At 33.1% G+C, this 19,022-nt stretch overlaps 3 protein-coding genes across 8 annotated transcripts; 1 reads left to right on the top strand and 2 right to left on the bottom strand.

Annotated features, from left to right (window-relative positions):
• The first annotated feature begins 1,291 nt into the window (after nucleotides 1–1,291).
• On the top strand, nucleotides 1,292–6,465 carry LOC9311673 (AT-rich interactive domain-containing protein 4). The gene is made up of 16 exons (XM_021024523.1): nucleotides 1,292–1,962; nucleotides 2,218–2,409; nucleotides 2,684–2,737; nucleotides 2,931–3,019; nucleotides 3,148–3,424; nucleotides 3,532–3,588; nucleotides 3,715–3,746; nucleotides 3,861–3,996; nucleotides 4,084–4,257; nucleotides 4,628–4,867; nucleotides 5,068–5,370; nucleotides 5,473–5,610; nucleotides 5,691–5,789; nucleotides 5,882–5,982; nucleotides 6,064–6,154; nucleotides 6,237–6,465. The coding sequence occupies exons 1-16, from the start codon at nucleotides 1,807–1,809 to the stop codon at nucleotides 6,342–6,344; spliced, it is 2,247 nt and encodes a 748-aa protein (XP_020880182.1). The 5' UTR covers nucleotides 1,292–1,806; the 3' UTR covers nucleotides 6,345–6,465.
• Nucleotides 6,466–6,705: 240 nt separating this feature from the next.
• Nucleotides 6,706–9,080, bottom strand: LOC9311672. Its single transcript, XM_021024524.1, has 5 exons — nucleotides 8,946–9,080; nucleotides 7,867–8,749; nucleotides 7,530–7,730; nucleotides 7,230–7,425; nucleotides 6,706–7,062 (listed from the first exon to the last, which is right to left on the bottom strand). The coding sequence occupies exons 2-5, from the start codon at nucleotides 8,713–8,715 to the stop codon at nucleotides 6,878–6,880; spliced, it is 1,431 nt and encodes a 476-aa protein (XP_020880183.1). The 5' UTR covers nucleotides 8,716–8,749; nucleotides 8,946–9,080; the 3' UTR covers nucleotides 6,706–6,877.
• A 6,359-nt stretch (nucleotides 9,081–15,439) lies between these two features.
• LOC9311671 lies at nucleotides 15,440–18,971 on the bottom strand. 6 transcript variants are annotated; one of them, XM_021026471.1, is made up of 6 exons: nucleotides 18,677–18,971; nucleotides 17,290–17,482; nucleotides 17,019–17,199; nucleotides 16,317–16,407; nucleotides 15,822–16,089; nucleotides 15,440–15,733 (listed from the first exon to the last, which is right to left on the bottom strand). In XM_021026471.1, the coding sequence occupies exons 4-6, from the start codon at nucleotides 16,398–16,400 to the stop codon at nucleotides 15,579–15,581; spliced, it is 507 nt and encodes a 168-aa protein (XP_020882130.1). In that variant the 5' UTR covers nucleotides 16,401–16,407; nucleotides 17,019–17,199; nucleotides 17,290–17,482; nucleotides 18,677–18,971; the 3' UTR covers nucleotides 15,440–15,578. The 6 variants fall into 6 exon arrangements, with proteins under 6 accessions (XP_020882130.1, XP_020882132.1, XP_020882131.1 ...); XM_021026473.1 differs by having other exon boundaries at nucleotides 16,317–16,402; nucleotides 17,019–17,482; XM_021026472.1 differs by lacking the exon at nucleotides 17,290–17,482.
• Between the last annotated feature and the right edge of the window lie 51 nt (nucleotides 18,972–19,022).

The raw sequence follows: 19,022 nt of genomic DNA, 5'->3' as shown, positions 1-19,022 counted from the left end.
TAGAAGCTTATGGTTAAGAAGTTAACTTGAGGTGAAAGGTTAAGGGTTTTTTAGGAGATATCTAAAACCTAAGTAATATCTTGTTAAAGTCGGTTTATAAACATGTCGGTTTGTAAACTAGGTTTGATGTTTTGTGTATAAATATGAGATGCCAAGATATGGTATTCCATATGCGTGTTTAGGTTTTGAGAGATTGTGTGAGTCCTTTGTTCTGAGTAAGTTTCAAAGGTAATAAGAAAAGTTGTTCTTATAAACACGAAGTCTAAAGGGTTTTACATAGGGATCTTAAACAATAAGCGAAGTATAGTTGAAAAAATCTATTTTATCATGTGATGTGTATCAGTGTATCAATCAATACAGCCTCCAATAGCATTAATCGATCAATACAAACTCCTATAAAAAAAAGATAAACGGTGCCGGTGGCCTCGATTGTCGCTTGACTTGAAATCATTAGATGAAACTGTTTTGCGTTTCGGTTCTGTGGTAGTCGTGATAGACATCGTGCACAGCTGGCATACGCACTCCGCACAACTCCCATAGAGGCACTATAGGTAATTGCGGAAGCTTCTATAATTTTCACCAGAATGTTAACCATTGTATTGGAAAAGGAATGAAAAAACAACAAAAACGTTACAAAATGGGAAACAAAAAAAAGTCAACAAACACTTAAGTTCCTCATGTATAACAATAATCATAAAAAACTGTACAATGCCTACATTAAGCTATGATGGCTGAGAATCAATGAGAATGTCAAATATACCAGGAAAATAACACTCAAGTACATGACAAAATATAACATAATGACGGAAAATGGATTTTTGACAAATATATCCAAGCTTTGTAATTCAAATAAGTACGAAAAATAACATTCACCGACGAGGATGGTAAAAGTCTTGCGGCAGGTCAGGCCTTGGAGGATGGTCATTTTTTTTTTGATATATGGATTGAAAACAAGAAAAAGAAAGAAAGCATTACATTCCTTAGATAGAACGTTGATTTGTAGAGGAAATTGAAAATAAGCAAAATGAACGAATTCGGTTATATAAGAAAAAAGAGAAATCAACATCTTCTTGAAAGTCTCTTACATTTACATGATGATGTTCTTTGGTTTTTGCTCCTGTCTGAAGAAAAAGAGATAAACGAAGCTTTAAATTAAAACCCGATTGAAAGATGTGAAACAAAAAAAACAAAACAAAACTTCTCTCTGCCTGAGGAATTAATCTAACTTAGTTGTTGTTGTTACTCAAATATAATTACAAACATTCTCGCTTGCCCAATGGATTATTAATTAATTCACTTCTGTTTGATTTTTTGGTTAAATGTCTAACCTTTGTATAACAATTTTTGTGTTCCGATGGGAAACAAACATAAACACTGTAGACTAATATTATAGCTCTCTTAAAAGAAAGAAAAAAATCATCAATTTGTTTATTGTTCTTCAGATTTTTCTAATTTTAATCTTGTGTTTGTGATCTTATTACTATCTCATAATCTCAAAGTTGATTCCTTTTTTCAAGAAATTTTGTGATGGGCCTCTCTCCTCCATTTAGGTTTCTCTTTTTCCAATAGAAATCGTCTTCTTCTTTTTCTGGGTCTCGTCGATTTCTTCTCTACGAGTTCGAAATTAGGTTTTTTTTTTAGGGCTGATTTGACTCGGATTTATTCGACACTAGTGGGTTCTTGACCAACTTATTCGTTGAATTTTCTTTAGGGTTTCTTTGTGGAATTGTTCTCTTTAGTTGTTGTCTCTTTTTTGTTCCTTGGCTCTGGTTTCGTTGAGAGATTGAAGTTTGGTTATGCTATTGAATGATGTTTCATGGACAAGGGTTTTCGAGAAACCGTTGTAATGTTGTGGCAGTTGTTTCTGGAGAGCTTTGCGATACTAATAACCAGATAGATGGAGCTCCTCATCAACAACCTAAATACCCTTTTCCAGATCTCTCTTCTTCAGGGAGACTCAAGGTAAAAGATAAATATCATGTCTTTGAATCTTTTCTTTTAAGCTCTTGCTAGATTACTGGTTGAGAGAGGGAACTAAGTTCGTTCTAGTTATGTATATAGGGAATTTTTAGCTGGTGAGAGTTGTTGCTATATGTTATTTTGCTTCAATGGCTTCAGAAATTGATAGACTTGATGGGAGAATCTTGGTTTTAGCTAATATGTGGTGAATTTTATGGAGATGTTTAAGCATTTGGTGTATGCTTTGTCATGTTGTAGTTTCAGGTACTGAATAATCCTACGCCTGAGGAGTTCCAGGTTGCTGTTAACTCTTCAGCAACGGATTTTGTCTACTTGCAAGGGGAGCATAGTGGAGATAGTGATGAAGTTGGTCCCTTAGTGTTTGGATATACTGATTTTTCTACTCCTGATGCCTTGGTTACTCTGTTTGGTTCCACATTACCAACAACGGTAGGTGCACTCGTTGTTTTACGTTGCTCGTTTTTGGTTAAGGATTTCCTTTTACCAGCTGAAGTTAGGTTGATGCCACTAAGATTTTCTTATTAAGTTGCTGTTAGTCTCTTGATGATGTGCTTAAAAGGCTCCAGAGAGTATCCTTTACATGAATGTTAAAATATTTTTTCCTAACCAAAATCCTCCTAATGTTCTTCACTGGTTAAAGTTCATGTTTATAATGGTCCGTAATGATATATTAATATGCTTTGGTTTCACATTGTTTTCTCAGGTTTACCTTGAGCTCCCAAATGGTGAAGAATTGGCTCAAGCACTCTACTCTAAGGTACACCTTTCTTGATAAGCACCTTGCACTTTTGTGTTCCTTTCTTACGTTTTCTTCTTATTACCTGTTTGTTGCTCTATTTCAACTATGGTTTAGGTTAGGATTCCTTTTGAATGAATTGCTAAATTTGAAAGTACATTATGTTAGTCAATCTCATCAGTTCTCTTTTTCTAATGGTGCTTTGCTTTTGCAGGGTGTTCAATATGTTATTTATTGGAAAGATGTTTTCTCGAAATATGCAGCCTGCCATTTTCGCCATGCTCTGTTTTCAGTCATACAGAGGTAAGTGTTTACTCGAGAATATGCAATTGCAACAAGCCTTAATTTTAGTCTGTATTACATCTACGTTATAAAGTTTTTTCCCCTAGTCTAAAATTTAGTTGACAATGATATGTTCTTTGGCAATGCAGTTCGTGCAGCGATACATGGGATGTGTTCCATGTTGCAGAAGCATCTTTCCGACTCTATTGTACTAGTGACAATGCCGTCCTTCCTTCTAACAGCAACCGTAAAATGAATTATGAGATGGGACCCTGCTTGCTTGGAGAACCTCCAAAGATTGATGTGGTTTCGCCGGAAGCTGATGAACTAGAAGAGGAAAATTCATTAGAGAGCCTCCCATCAATAAAGATATATGATGAAGATGTTACTGTGAGGTTTCTTTTGTGTGGACCACCATGCACACTGGTGGGTGTTGTTGACCTTCTCACACATTTTATGATGCTGGCTTCTTTGAGAAAATGTTGGTATTTCTTTATGCTATCTTCAGTTTCAAAGCTTTTTCTCTATTTCAGGATACACTTTTACTGGGATCGTTGGTGGATGGACTTAATGCTCTCTTGAGAATAGAAGTGAGTAGCTTGTTAGTTTACAGTTTTAATTTTTTCTTTATTATTGGGTATACTAAAATGTATGGATGGACTTAGTTGTATATGTCTTTAGTCCTTTCAAATAACATTATTAATTCATTGTTCCAGATGCGAGGAAGTAAGCTCCATAATCGTTCTAGGTATGTAATTGCTATGGTCAAATGATATCCTCGAATAATATTAAGATTAATCATCTATGATTTTGTGCCTCTGTCACTTTTCAAATTTTTGCTGATCAAAAATTGAAACTGCAGTGCTCCAGCACCTCCTCTTCAAGCAGGAACATTTACTCGTGGTGTAGTGACCATGCGTTGTGATGTCTCGACCTGTTCTTCAGCACACATATCAATGCTGGTGTCTGGAAATGCTCAGACCTGTTTCAGTGATCAGGCAAGGGATTATATCTTTTGAAATATGAGCTCATCTCTGCATACATGTGCAATAGGATTTATTATTAATCTCCTTTGTAAATATCAGCTTTTGGAAAATCACATAAAACATGAGGTCGTTGAGAAGATCCAACTAGTCCATCCAGTGGGAAACTCAGAAGAAACAAAGCGGGGGTTCTCTGAGCCTCGGAGATCTGCCTCAATAGCTTGTGGGGCAAGTGTGTGTGAAGTTTCGATGCAAGTCCCAACATGGGCTCTGCAGGTTAATAATCTCTTTCTTTCCTCGACTTAGATTTGTTGTAGATAGGAATCTTTAGCCCAATTATGCACCTTGTTTCCAAGTTTCTCAACAATTTAGTCAGCTAAAGTAGTCACAAGAGTTTCAGATGAAAAGTTAGTTATGAAAATGTAATGGACATAGATGAAGGCTTTTCATGTTTCCTAACGTTTAACTCAAGCTTTGGGATGTCCCAGGACCATTTTTCGTGCTTTATTGTTTTCACTTTTTATACATGATTCATTTACATGTTAAGTGATAACATCCAGATAGTCATGTGATTCACGTTCTCCGTTTCATGAGTTTCCACTTGCTAAATGCGTGGCTAAGAAAAGGTTAGTTGTGCTTTCGACAGGTTTTAAGACAGCTGGCGCCTGATGTGTCATACCGCAGTTTAGTTGTCCTTGGAGTAGCAAGCATTCAGGGATTGTCTGTTGCTTCCTTTGAAAAAGATGATGCAGAACGTTTACTTTTCTTCTGCGGACAACAGATCAATGATACTTCAAATCATGATACTCTTCTATCCAAAATTCCTCACTGGTTGACGCCTCCCTTGCCAACCAGAAAAAGATCCGAGCCATGCAGAGAAAGTAAGGTACTGTTTCGGATGCCGCGGGTTGAAACTTCCTATATACAGAATGTTAATTTGGAAATACTCTTTGTTTATGAGCTTGATTCTATGATTTCAACTCTAATCAGGAAGAAGTTGTGTGGCCACTCTTCTGCCAATTTTCATTTTCTTCATAAAGTGTTGTATATTACTGATAGCACGCTATGTAAAAAATTTACATCCAGGAAATCGAAAACGGGGGACCTACATCAAGGAAAATCAACGTGGCTGCTTTGAGACCAATACCTCACACACGTCGACATAAGATGATACCTTTCTCTGGTTACTCTGAAATTGGAAGATTTGATGGCGACCACACCAAAGGAAGCTTGCCTATGCCTCCAAAGCATGGTGCATCAGGTGGCACTCCGGTAACTCACCGTAAAGCTTTTTCTGGTTCGTACCAGAGAAAGCAAATAATCTCACTGAACCCTCTGCCTCTCAAGAAACACGACTGTGGAAGAGCGCATATTCAAGTTTGCTCAGAGGTTTGCATTATTTTGATGAATAGTTTGAACTTAAAAACCCTTTTGACATTGATGTTTTTTTCTTTGGGTCTTATACATTACGGATGCTGTCTCTATATGTAGGAGGAGTTTCTGAGGGATGTGATGCAGTTCCTGCTAATACGAGGACATAGCCGGCTTGTTCCTCCAGGGGGACTCGCGGAGTTTCCGGATGCTGTTCTTAACTCAAAGCGGCTTGATTTGTTCAATCTGTACAGAGAGGTAGTTAAGCAATGACTTGGTTTTGATCAACCAAGGCACCAGCATTACATTTGGTGAGCTAATAATGAGAGTTATTGCAGGTTGTATCACGGGGAGGGTTTCACGTAGGGAATGGGATCAACTGGAAGGGACAAGTTTTCTCGAAGATGCGGAACCACACGCTCACAAACAGAATGACTGTAAATGATTTTGATATCTAATTTCACCATTTTATTTATTCTTGAAAATCAGAATATATATCTGATCATCAGCTCTGGGGTTATTATGGCAGGGTGTGGGTAATACCCTGAAAAGACACTATGAGACGTATCTACTGGAGTATGAGTATGCTCATGATGATGTAGATGGAGAGTGTTGTTTAATTTGTCGCAGGTACATTAAGAACTCTCTTTCTCTCTTGCATACATGTTAATACCGCATTGTTGTTAACGCGGTTTGGTTTGGTTGTAACAGTAGCACAGCTGGTGACTGGGTGAACTGTGGATCATGTGGAGAGTGGGCTCATTTCGGATGTGACAGAAGGCCTGGCCTCGGCGCCTTCAAAGTAACTAAACAAAACACACTCGTAAAATCGTAATAAGCATCAAAGAATAGCCTGTGTACTGATGCAACATATGATATGACAGGATTATGCGAAAACGGATGGGTTGGAATATGTATGCCCAAATTGTAGCGTCTCGAATTACAGGAAGAAGACTCCGAAGACCTCCAATGGCGGCATGCTTGTACCTTAGCTTTGTACCTTAGCTTCATGTTTCTTCTTTTGTTGTACTTTTTGCCTTGGAACCAAATGATTGATTGATTCCTCTGATATTTCACGAGTTTTTTTGCAATGCAAGGTTTTTCTTTCCATCATCTTTATTGTGAAATTCTCAAGTTTTAAATGATAGAAACACAATAGGAAACGAAGAATGAACAAATAGTGAAGTTATAGATTTTGTTTCTGAACGGTAAAATACAAAATTTGAGAAGATCGAACCAAACCTGAACCTCTCATTTTCATATGATAGTACTTGTAAATATTAGTACCAGATGAGTAGACATGACCACTTATTCAACCAAATAAGAACAGCAAATGATTAATTCTCCAAGAGATGATTTAAAAAAGGTAAACAAGCTTTGATAAAATGAATAAATCCCAAATCGTTCACAGTTTGGTGCAGCGTAGAAACAATTTATGTACATGTACACTTAAATAGTAACGAACTTATGAAACGAATTTGAGAAGCGTTTATATACAAAGAGTAGTTTGTAATGTGAATGGAGATTATGGACGCAATCGAGCATAGAGGTCCCTGAGGGCAGTGTACAACGGTTCAGCTGCCTTCGGTTGATCCACCATCCCAAGTAGAATGTCTGTTGTGGTTAGGTATGGATCGCCATAGAACTTTACATTCATGTCCCTTCGTGTTGCCACCACATTTCCTTCAAGAGATACTCCCACAAATGCCCCTGTTCACACCAAGCAACTTCTCTTAGGGTTCTAGATTTACATGACCTATCTTCTAGACTATTCAATTTCCTTTGTAACATTGAGCTCCTAAGGAGCTACCAGTCTGGCCAAATTATAGATAATCAGAAAAGTGAAATCTGAGGCATAAAGTTGAGATGGAGAAAACCTTTGCTACGGCTGTAAGTATAGCAGACACCAGAGCCTTTGTCACCAGCACGAAGGTCAGCTTCCAGCACTCTACCGATAGGTCCTGCTGCTGCACTACATCCCGCGCCTAGAGAGAAGTGCATTCTGCTGCAGAACGTCTTCACCGCTTTCACATCATGCAGCACAATTATGAAGTCCATCAACTCACCTCCAATCTAGCAAAAGAGTACAAAAGTTCTTATGTGGCTTTTGCTACGCATGTAGTTAGCATCTTTAACTCTCACAGGCATGTATCGAATGAAAAGGATGATGTTTTTACCTGAGCACCCCATCCTAGACCTACTGAGAGTATCGCAGATGGAGCAGACCATGACCCGTCTGGTCTCCGAGATATTACCAGACCAGTACCGAGTTTGTATGACAGTAAAGCCCCAGCCTTAGCAACCGTTATGATTGCCAAACCTTTAGCTCGACTAAGAACTGCATGTGGTATGGATTTCTCAGGGTCTAGTCTTGCTACCTGTGTATTTCAGCAACTAATTATACAGACATTTACGAACATGGAATGTGCACCTTAAGATTTCATACTCATTTATCTACTCGAACATCTCTACAAAATAAACATGTACTAGAGAGAAGAAGGATCAAAATCAAACCTGGCAGTAACCTCTCAACGTATTAGCTGCCTTATAAATTTCATCTTCCATGGATAGACCAACAGGGAGATTCAACCATCCTCTTGAGCAAGTCCAATCCACAACATCATGCTTGGCTACTTGCATAGCATTACTAATAGAGTTAATAAGAACACATTGCAAAGGATCAAGCCTCTCGTAGCAAGAATCACACACTCTCTGAGGATTCCTTTCCCGAAACCGACTAGGCATCAAACACCTCCCTTTCGAACAGTTTCTACAAAATATCCCTCCGCAGAACCGACAATGATGTCTACCGCACGTGATTGCAGTAAAAGGAGTAGAACACTGCATGCAAGTAGTAGCTAAACTATCAGGTAGCCACTCAGGAGGTTCAGCTTCAAGCAACTCCTTGTAAACACTGTAATTAATCCCACTAGGTTCAAGTAGAGGCGGAGCACTCGGTATGTAAACAGACGAGTGAACATAAGTATCTCCGTTCTTGCCAGAGCCAAGAAACGAAACATTCGAAGAAGGGATTTTCTGATCTAAAGAACCCCTTACGTCCTTGTTCCGCCCAGTAACAATAGCAATCAACCCAGTTAAAACGTTTTTCAAGTTTACTTCAGGTTTACCATTTCCTTGAATCGGCGTCGTAGAGAGCTCGTCAGCTGAATCATATCCGTCATCAACATAATCTCCAGAGTCGATAATCGGATACTCCGGTTCCTTCTTTGTGGGGTTTGATTGAACAGACCATTTAGGTCCATCTCCATAACCATCATCATCATCATCATCATCATAATCATCATACTTGAATTTGATGTTTTCTTCAGAATACGGAGAAACTTTTCCGTTGAGAGTAGCCATGCCTTAAAATTGAAAATTCACTAAAATTGAAAATCTGCAAACAAAGAACATATATTTATATCAAAACACAGATCAACAATTTCCTAGATAACTTATTGAAACCCTAATATAGCAAACCTAGCTTTTGATTTGAATTCTAAGGTTATTCGAATCGGAAGACAACGAATCACAGAGAATCATTGGAATTATAAAACAAAAGAATAATTTCAAGGATCGATGGGAGAAAGAACCTGTGCTTTGATCGCGAAGAAACGAATTAGGTTAAGAAAAATAGCAATTCCGATTTATGGGATTGAAGAAGAAGATAAGTAGCGAGCAAGAACACGGCGCCGGGGAATATTTTATTCATTAAATAATAGATATCATATCTTTCGGTTTTCAGGTAAGCAAGTCATTAAAGACTTCGTATATATTTGAGAGCCCAATGGGCCTTGGGCCTTATATTTTTGGCTAAATAAATGCTATTGCTTCAAACGATTCATTCGGTAAGAAAAAAGAAAGAGAATATTTGATTTTATTTAGTAAATATATTTAGAGTAACTAGATTTTAACATGCGGTGTGATTTATTTTTAAAATTAGTGTTTTTTAAAAAATTATTGGTTATATATTATATAAAAAATTTACAAATTGTATCATTTTATAAGACATTTATATTTTATAGTTTACTTATTAAATTTTTTTGATTCAAACTCGTTCCGTCATATAACCCCGTCCTACCATATAACCATCCCATGTTATTTTAACTCTTTATATATGTTCAAATGTTCTTATATTATAAAATTTTTATTTATTAATTTTAAATATATTAATTATAATATTTAAAACTTCTTAAAAACTCTTCCCGTTATGTAACCTTATCTACCAATATAACACTTCTCGTGTTATTGTACCTCTTTATATATGTTCAAATGTTCATAATATTATAAACTTTTTATTGATTTTAAATATATGAATTATATTATTTAAAACTTTTTCAAAGTTTAAAATTTAACATTTTTGGTAAAATTAAGCAATTACACTAAATAATCGAATGACGCGGTATATAATTTTAAATTTAGATGTTTATTAGAGAACTTCCAATGGTAGTGTCTCCATGAGACATCTATAATAAAAATAAGGGAGACTCACAAAAATACCCCTTTTTCAATACCCCTTTTCAAAAATGCCCCCTTAGACTATCCATTTTTAAAAATACCCCTTTTTATGTACAAAATGACTAAATTACCCTTATTTTATTAAAAGATATCACAAATATATAAGGAAATATAACAAAATTAGGTCCACAAAATACAAAATATTTTTTGGTGGGAAAAGTGATCCCGCAATTTTTCCCGCCAAAACACTTGTAAAAACTTATAAAACCTTTAAAATACCTTGTAAAATTTTCCCGTAAAATTTTTTCCGCCAAAAATATTTTTTTGCCGGAAAAGTGATTCCGCAATTTTTTTGGCGTTAAATTTTTGGCGGGAAAAATTTACAAGATATTTTAAAGGTTTTTTACAGGGTATTTATAGGGTTTACAATGTATTTTAAAAGGTTTTACAACGTATTTATAAGGTATTTATAAGATATTATAAGATTTTACAAGCTATTTTATAAGGTTTTACATGTTATAAGGTTTTACAAGTTTTTTATAAGGTTTTACAAGTTATAAATACCTTATAAAACCTTATAAGTACCTTGTAAAACCTTTTAAAATACATTGTAAAACCTTACAAAACACTTGTAAATACTCCGTAAAACCTTTAAAATACCTTGTAAATTTTTGCCGCCAAAAAAATTTCTCCAAAAAATTGTGGAATCACTTTTTCCGCAAAAAAAAATTTTTGGCGGGAAAAATTTTTACGGGAAAATTTTACAAGGTATTTTAAAGGTTTTTACAAGTGTTTTGGCGGGAAAATTGCGGGATCACTTTTCCCGCCAAAAAATATTTTGTGGACCTAATTTTGTTTCAAATAAGGGTAAAATGATCATTATAAATTAAAAGAGGGCAAACTTAAAAATGGACTCTCAAAGGGGGCATTTTTAAAAAGTGGTATTGAAAAAGAGGCATTTTTAACAATTTCTCTAAAAATAAATAAAAAATAAATAAAAAATAATTTTTTAATTAAAAGAGGTGAGACACGTTTCTCATTTGAGACATTTTGAGAAACTTTCTCTCTCATACACATGTCACTCCTAGATTGGTTTAGTAATTTCTTTTTAAATTCAATTATTCTAAGATTTATAATATCAATTAAATAGTTTATAAGTTTTTATTTTTTATTTTTTATTTTTCTACAATTCATAAAATAAAATTATCTATATATCAAGCTCCATTATACAAAAGTTTAAATTTTTATTATTATTATTTTTAATTGATATTAGTTAAGGTTAATATAAATATAAATTAATATTTTTAGTTAATAAAATACTATAATATTAGAAAATAAATCTGAGATGAATAATCTGATATTTTGTCAATATTTTGATAAATAATGTGTTATCTTTTGTCATTATTTACAAAATGTCCAATATAATTAAAATCTATTTGATAAAATGATGTTAATTTTAATCATATTGTTTTACAAAATTTCTAATATAATTAAATGATACGTTTAAAATTTAAGATATAACTTGATATGTTTAAAATTATTATTGAAAAAATAAAATTAATATAAAAATATAAATATTATATTGATAAGACATCCATAGAGATATCTCACCAATGGAAGTAGAATTTTAGTGTGAGTTTCTCTAAATAAATTAAACATAAAAATATTAATATTATATTTGTGAGACACTCTATGGGTGTCTACCATTGGAGATGCTCTTAAGTTGAGCTTCTTGTTCATTCGGATTTGGATTCATTTTTATTTTATTTATAATATGATCTAAATATTTTAGCCGATATGGAACGTCGAACACACATCTTTTCATCAATTGGGTAATATATATCCGTTTTTGAATCCCAATATATCAGAAAAACAATTGATATTTTTTTAAAACTTTATGTCTTATATGACGATTCAAAACAGTTAAAAAATGTTCAAACAAAGATGATAGGAGATTTGTATTTCTAAATCTTAACGAAATCTTCTAAATATCTATATTTTTAAATATGGAATATCCGGTTCATAATTTCGGATATGTTTTGACCCGATCCAAAAAAGATATGAATTATCCGGTATAAGATTTATGAAGAAAAGTTTTTATCGGGTCGGATACCAAATTTTTCGGATAAGAATTTAATCCACCCGCTAAAAATGTACTTCAAAAATACTAGTATAGATGTTTTGACCCGATCTAAAAAAGATATGAACTATCCGGTGTAAGATTTATGAAGAAATTTTTTTATCGGGTCGGATACCAAATTTGTCGGATAAAAATTTAACCCATCCGCTAAAAATGTATTTCAAAAATACTACTAGTATAGATTTACGGGCCAGGCGCTACGACGATGTTTTGTTTTCACCGTTTGGCAAAGTCATATTGACTTTCTATGTTTTAGGCTTTTAGCTATTAAGGCATTTTATGACGAAATTACTCATGCCAGCGTAACCGGTGTACGAATCAGTTAGACCTTGAAGTTAGGTATAATGTCTTGTTAGCTACAATTTCAGTGTATTTTTATTGGTTCCGCATATACCATAATTTGAAATTTGTGTAATTGTTTTTGGAGATTGTTTGAGAGATTTATGTTTTTTTTTATTTATTGGAAGAGATATCCTATACTATTGTTTTAGAAGTACATTAAAAAAAAACTAACCTTACCCTTTGTAAATACTACTTAGGAATGTGATTGAAAATAAAATTTCAAACACCAAATTAATTTAGTTCATTAAGGATAAACAAATCAAATACTAATTTATGAAATTTATTTAAATTATAAAACGAAAATACATTATTAATTTTTTTAAAAAGCAATAACCAATTAAAACGAACATATAAGATTTGCTATCTAACTTACCTTAATAATTAATTATTAATCATTATATTAAAAAAAGTAAATTTTTCCGTATATACTATGATTTGAAATTTTAAAAATGAATTTAAACTGTTCAGTTTTTTTTTTTTTTTTTTTGTCATCATAAATTGTTCAGTCTATGTAGAAAAAAATTGTAACGGGTCAAAAATTCAGACTTGAGTAATATATTAGATATTTCTTTTAATCTATGAGATGATGTTCTCAGTAACAGGTCAGAATTTTAATATTTATATTCTATTCAGTGTTCAAGAAAGCGCTAGGCGCTAAGCGGGCGGTGACCCAGTGCCTAGCGCCTAGAACGTCTAATCGGGGCCTAGACGATTTTTTAGGCGGTTTAGACGTTTATAACATAAAACATTATCAATATGATATTATATAAAATATCTATATAAAACTAAAAATTATGAAATTATAAATAAAAATTAGATAAAATATTTATTTATATTTATATTAAACAATATATGAATATTTATAACTATATATATAAATAAAACTCTAATTGAAATTGAAAAAATACATTAAACAAGATCTATGTAATTTTAGGCGGTCAAGGCGGTTATCTAGGCGTCGCATGAGAGCCTAGCGCCTAGTCGGGGCCTAGGCGACCGCCTAGACCGCTTTTTAGAACACTGATTCTATTTCATACATTTCTTTGTTTTGAAATGTATAATTTATATACTAAAATAAAAAATGTTTAAATATTTAAAAGGGAAATTGTTAAAAATACCTCTTTTGGTGCGCGCCCCTTTTCAAAAATGCCCCTTTTAGATGTCCATTTTCAAAAATGCCCCTTTTTAAATATGAAATTTTTATAAAGTTTTATTAGGTTTATAAGGTACTTATGGATTGTAACTACTACTTGAAGACTCGATCTAAGTATTTATAAGGTTTTATAAGGTGTTTTTAAAGGTTTTACAAGTTATTTTAAAGGATTTTTAAGGTTTTACAAGATATTTTAAAGGTTTTTAAAGGTATTTAAAATGCATTTACAAGGTATTTATAAGATTTTAGATACATAGAAATGTAGTTTGTGTATGTTTTAATAATATTACATACATATTTGGATAAATCTTATATTTTTAAGAGCATTTTTTTATAAGGTTTTTAAAAAGGGGTATTTTTGAAAAGTGGCATTGAAAAAGTGGCATTTTTGTAAAAGCCTCTTATTTAAATATAGAATATTTAAAAATAGTTTAACTTCAAATTTTTAAAGAATATCATAAATATCTAATAGATCAAAAAAATAAATATTATAAAATACTTTAATTTAATTTTTTAAATAGATATATTTAAAATATTTATAGTAGGCGGCGCGTTAAATGTAATGTATTATATAATGAATGATTTACGATCCTGATAACTATTTGAATATTTATATTAAATTTCATGCAAATTTCTTTTGAAATTTATAATTTTATATACTACAAAAAACTTTTTAAAAATTTTAGTTTGGAACATTTAAAAATAGTTTAAATTTGATATCTTTAAAGAATATCATTTAACATATCAAAAAGTTAAAAATTAGAAATATGCTAAATTGATTTTTTTAAATAGATATATTTAAAATATTTATTTCTGGCGGCGGGTTAAATATAATGTATTATAAGGCAGTTTGAGTTATTATTAGGCCTGGATAAAATACCCGAACCGAAGGAACCGAAGCAGAACCGAAGCAAAAAGAATCGAACTGAAACCGAACCTAAATTTTAAAATACTCAAATGGTTCCTAAATTTTAGAACCGAAAGAACCGGAACCGGAACCGGAACCAAACCGAACAGAAATATTTCAGGTACCTGAAAATATCCGAAATATGAGTTTATATCTAAAAGGATTAGTTATTTTTCGATCGATTAACCAAAAATACCCGAAATACCAACAAATATTTGGAAAATATATCAAAAAATACTTAAAATATACAAAAAAATACTCAAAAATATCCAAAAATATACAAAATACCTAAAAATATCCGAAAGAAAATATCCGAATGGATCTTAAACTTCAGAACGGAAAGAATCGGAACCGGAACCGGAACTAAACCAAAATTATTTGGTTCCTATATGGATCCTAAACTCTAGAACCGAAAGAACCGGAACCAAACCAGAACCGAACGGATACCCGAACGCCGAGACCTAATTATGATCCTTATAATAGATGGTGGATTAAGATGATATGATGAGATAATTTAAATAAGTTTTGACATCTTTAAATATTTGAAAATTTGATTCTGCAAGCAATTTTGAAAATAACGAATGATGGATTGTGTAAGAAATTTTTTCGTTGAGATTCTAAAATGAAAATATGGACTCTACCCACGGGTTGAATTTGGTATTATTATATACCAAAAATATGTTCTTAATATATTCAATTAGGAGAATAATTGCTAAATTCAGTAATGAGCTCAACCAAAGAGTTACAATTAAAAGGAAACTTCCTAAATTAACTCAAAATAATCACGAACTTTCTTAAATAACTAAAAATAATCTAATTTTAGATGCAAGTTATTTACGATATTTCAATTTTTGATCTAACCGAATTATATGCAATATCATTTTGTAGTTGTTAACATAATAAACTCATTGTTCAAACAATATTAATTTTTAAGAAATAGTATTACTTTTCGTTTTCACATCTTAAGAAAAATTATGCATAATTGAGTATATATATATTCTAATATTATCATCTGTTAGGAAAACTTATCCATGACTTTTGGTAAAATTAATCAGTGGACAGCAATCATCAAAAGACACAGGTAAAATTTTGTGATTTTAATTAAAATAAATAAATAATATTAAGGATAATGACTTTTACAACATACAAGAAGCAATGAAATTTCGTTCTCATAAAGCAGGGACACCAATATCCTTTTTGTGACAAACCAACATTGTTTCTACTTTCTACATAACTAAAGGTTTGTCCTTTAAAGCCACCAGCGATCTGATAACGCCTGGAGAAATATTATCAGCAAGAGCCCCGAGTTCCGATATAAACAGAGCTTTCTCCTTCACTAGGCTCTGCAATTTCTTTGATTCAAACTCCATTTTCTCTTCATCTACACACAGTAACAAGTAGGCCATTTTCTCATGAGAATACTGCATTAGTCTTTAAGAGAGTAGCAAAAACTGTGAACAAGATGAAACCTTTCTCAAGCATTGTATGCAAAGCATGAAACGGAATCGCAGCAAAAAGATCAGCTCCTGGGAGCATCATCCAAGTGGGTTCACTAGAGTCATGGGATCCACATGTGGAGCAAACTTCTTGGACCAAAGGTTTCGTTGAGCTCACATGTATATCTTTCATCATAGAATCGAATGGAGTAAGAACACTAGTCTTTGTTGTCCGAGCTCTCTTCCTAAGTGCTGTAAGAGCCTCTCGGTTTGCATTCCTCTCCTTGTCATTCTCCACCATCTATTGCACATATTACAAGCTCCATTTGGTTAAAAACCTTATTGACCTAACAATATATCATACAAAATCTGATTTCTCAGAAGAGGAAACAAGTTGCAGAACAACAATAGATAGAAAAAGCTTGTGAATCTCAAAGGAAGTTATTCTGCTTTCCACAATCACGTATAAATTACTAAGTAGGGAATATTTCCAACTAGATAGATAATACTAAACAGATTCCCGAGTACCTGGTTTCGAGCTAGAAGAAACTCATCAGCTTCAGCTTCAATTTTGTCCAATAGTGCAACAAACTTCTTTGGATCCAACTCCATCTCTAATCTAACAGATTCCAATAAACAGATAGGCTCAGAACCATGCTTATCAAATAAAGCATCATTGGTTGAAGAGGAGAACGGAAAATATTTTTGATTAGTGGTATAGTCAATCTTCCTAATCCTGTAAATCTCCATGTTAACCTACTTATCTATGCACAAATCAAACCATAACGAAGCCAGAAAAAAAGAGAAGCTATGGATACTTTGTTTGTTTGTTTAAGCTCAATTTCAAAGACTCTAATTAGACCCACAAGCCACTCCATGTTATTATGTACACATCATCTTAAACCTCTTTACTATCGTTTTAACTTCTTTTCTAAAGAGTCATTATATTTTTCAATTTGGATGACATAATTGATTCATCCAATTATTGATTTCATCCAATTTCGAAGAAACGATTACAAAAATTAACAATTCTGATAAACCCTAAAAGGTTAAATCCCTGAATTCCAAAACCCTAAACCCTAATTCAAGAAATCTCGTTCCTACGATGCAATAACGAAGGCAACCACAACTGTAATACAAGTGTAAAATGATTTCTAATTCATTTTTGCAGCATCTTAACAAGAGAGCGAAACAAAGTAACTCAGAAAAAGGGAAAAACATATAAATAACCTTTAAATGGATTTACAGACGAAGAGGCCTTTGATCCAAGGTTCGAGAGTACTCATGGTGTTCTTCTTCAAAACATGTACGCTGGTTTTGCTGGTTCCATGGGACGTGCCGGTGAGCGTCACGACATTTGGAGCTGGTCGTTCGAAAACTAACTTAACCGGTTTGATTCGGTTAAGTTTGGCTAGGTATAGTTTGCTTTGTTTTAGTAATTGTTGTACTACTAGAGTGAATAATTAAGGGTTAAATAAAATAAGCCAAACATGTGGCTTACTCTGCATTGCATTTTCATATTTGTGTGTATTCAGTCTGAATAATTCAGAGATTTTCAATAAAATAAACTTCCTTTTCAAATTCATGTAACCGATTAGCTGGAATTGCTTGAACCGCATGATTTCACAAGGTAGGAGATTGTATCAAGCTCCAAATCAACATCAGTAGCTCGATACACATCAACATTAATGTATCTGTCATGGATACATGATTCTATCAATTAAAGATGACAAAAGAAACAGAACAAAATCTTGCATCCACGTAATGAAAACGGTTTATATTAAATAAACGGAGAATAATTGAGTTATGTTTTGTTTTTCACGGAATAAAATATAATTTCCCATGCAAAAGATTATAAACGTGGAATGTCTTAGATTTATACACGAAATATGAATTAAAAAAAAAAGTTCCATTAAGATTCAGACCAAACCAAAGCTTCTCAAACCAGTACACAACAAGATGAAGCTAACAAAACAAGAAAGAAAACAAATAAATAATACAAATAGAGTTCACTCATAAAAAGAATAACAATGCCAATAAGAAGAATAACACAGAAGAAAAAAGAAAGAAACACATAACAAAGAGCCAAAGTGACAGAACAATCTTAAGCTAAGCTAAAACATGTGTAAAAAGGCAATGGCCAGACACTGGTTGGTACCAACACTAAATATGAAGAAACAATTATCAAAGGATACCATTTATAGATTAACAAGTTATAACTAGATTTAATTGTGAACATGCGGATTGTACATTAGTAGAGAACTTTTAAGTGAACATGAGCCTTGTCTTAGAAAGACACATCAAAATAAGCTACTAAAGCTTTTAAACAATCTATACTAAAGCTTTTGATTTTCACTTAAAGACACATCAATATTTCATGCTGCAGAGAGAAACTATATCTGCTTGGATAGTTTGCAGAGAGAAACCAAATATAAATGCTTAGATACTTTGCAGAGAGAAACCAAATATATCACATGATTAAAGAGTAACGTGCACACAATGCTCAAAGCCAGCTCATATCTATAACCATTCAAGTAATACTTTTGTATTGGTTGCAATAATCTCATCAACAAAAGTAGCTCCATCAATACAAGACTAATCTCTAAACTATTCTAAACTAAAGACGAATTAAGCGAATTTTGCTCCAGACTTTTCAAACAATGAGCATTCATATAAGCAATTCACAACACCAGAACCCACAAGATCAAAGTCATATATATATATGCAGGAGTCTAAATGCAGATAAACCCATGGAAACAAACTCAAACTGTTTCATCACCAACTTCAGACATAGTTCTAAGAAATCATTAGCTCAGCCTATCAAAATCGACACAGAGCACAAAATCAAATAAGATAGCCAAAAATAATTTATCAAAATCCAATCTTACCAAATAAGAAGCAAAACCCAGATAAGGTTCGGCTTTCGTGTAAACCCAGAGGAAGTTTTGCTGAGAAGTTGCTTTCGACAAAAGAAGAACTCGAGCTGCGACGATGATGAGAACTTGCTTTCACTCTCGTTTTAAGCCAGAACAATTGCAGATGAGAACTTGATTTCACTCTCCTTTAAACCCAGATCAATTGCTTTCACTCTCGTTTCGGTTCTTTGTTGATTTTGCTGAGAACTTGCTCTCGACTAAGGGAGAAACTCGAGCTGCGGCGAGAGAAAGATGAAACTATAAGGGTATTTCTGTCATTTACATTTTTAGTCGCTGTTTTTAAAATTGCATCGCCAAT

Source organism: Arabidopsis lyrata (genome assembly GCF_000004255.2).
Source record: "Arabidopsis lyrata subsp. lyrata unplaced genomic scaffold ARALYscaffold_5, whole genome shotgun sequence".
NCBI classification, from domain to species: Eukaryota; Viridiplantae; Streptophyta; class Magnoliopsida; order Brassicales; family Brassicaceae; genus Arabidopsis; species Arabidopsis lyrata.
The sequence above is the reverse complement of the archived record's forward strand: the minus strand, read 5'-3'. Positions and strand labels throughout refer to the sequence as shown.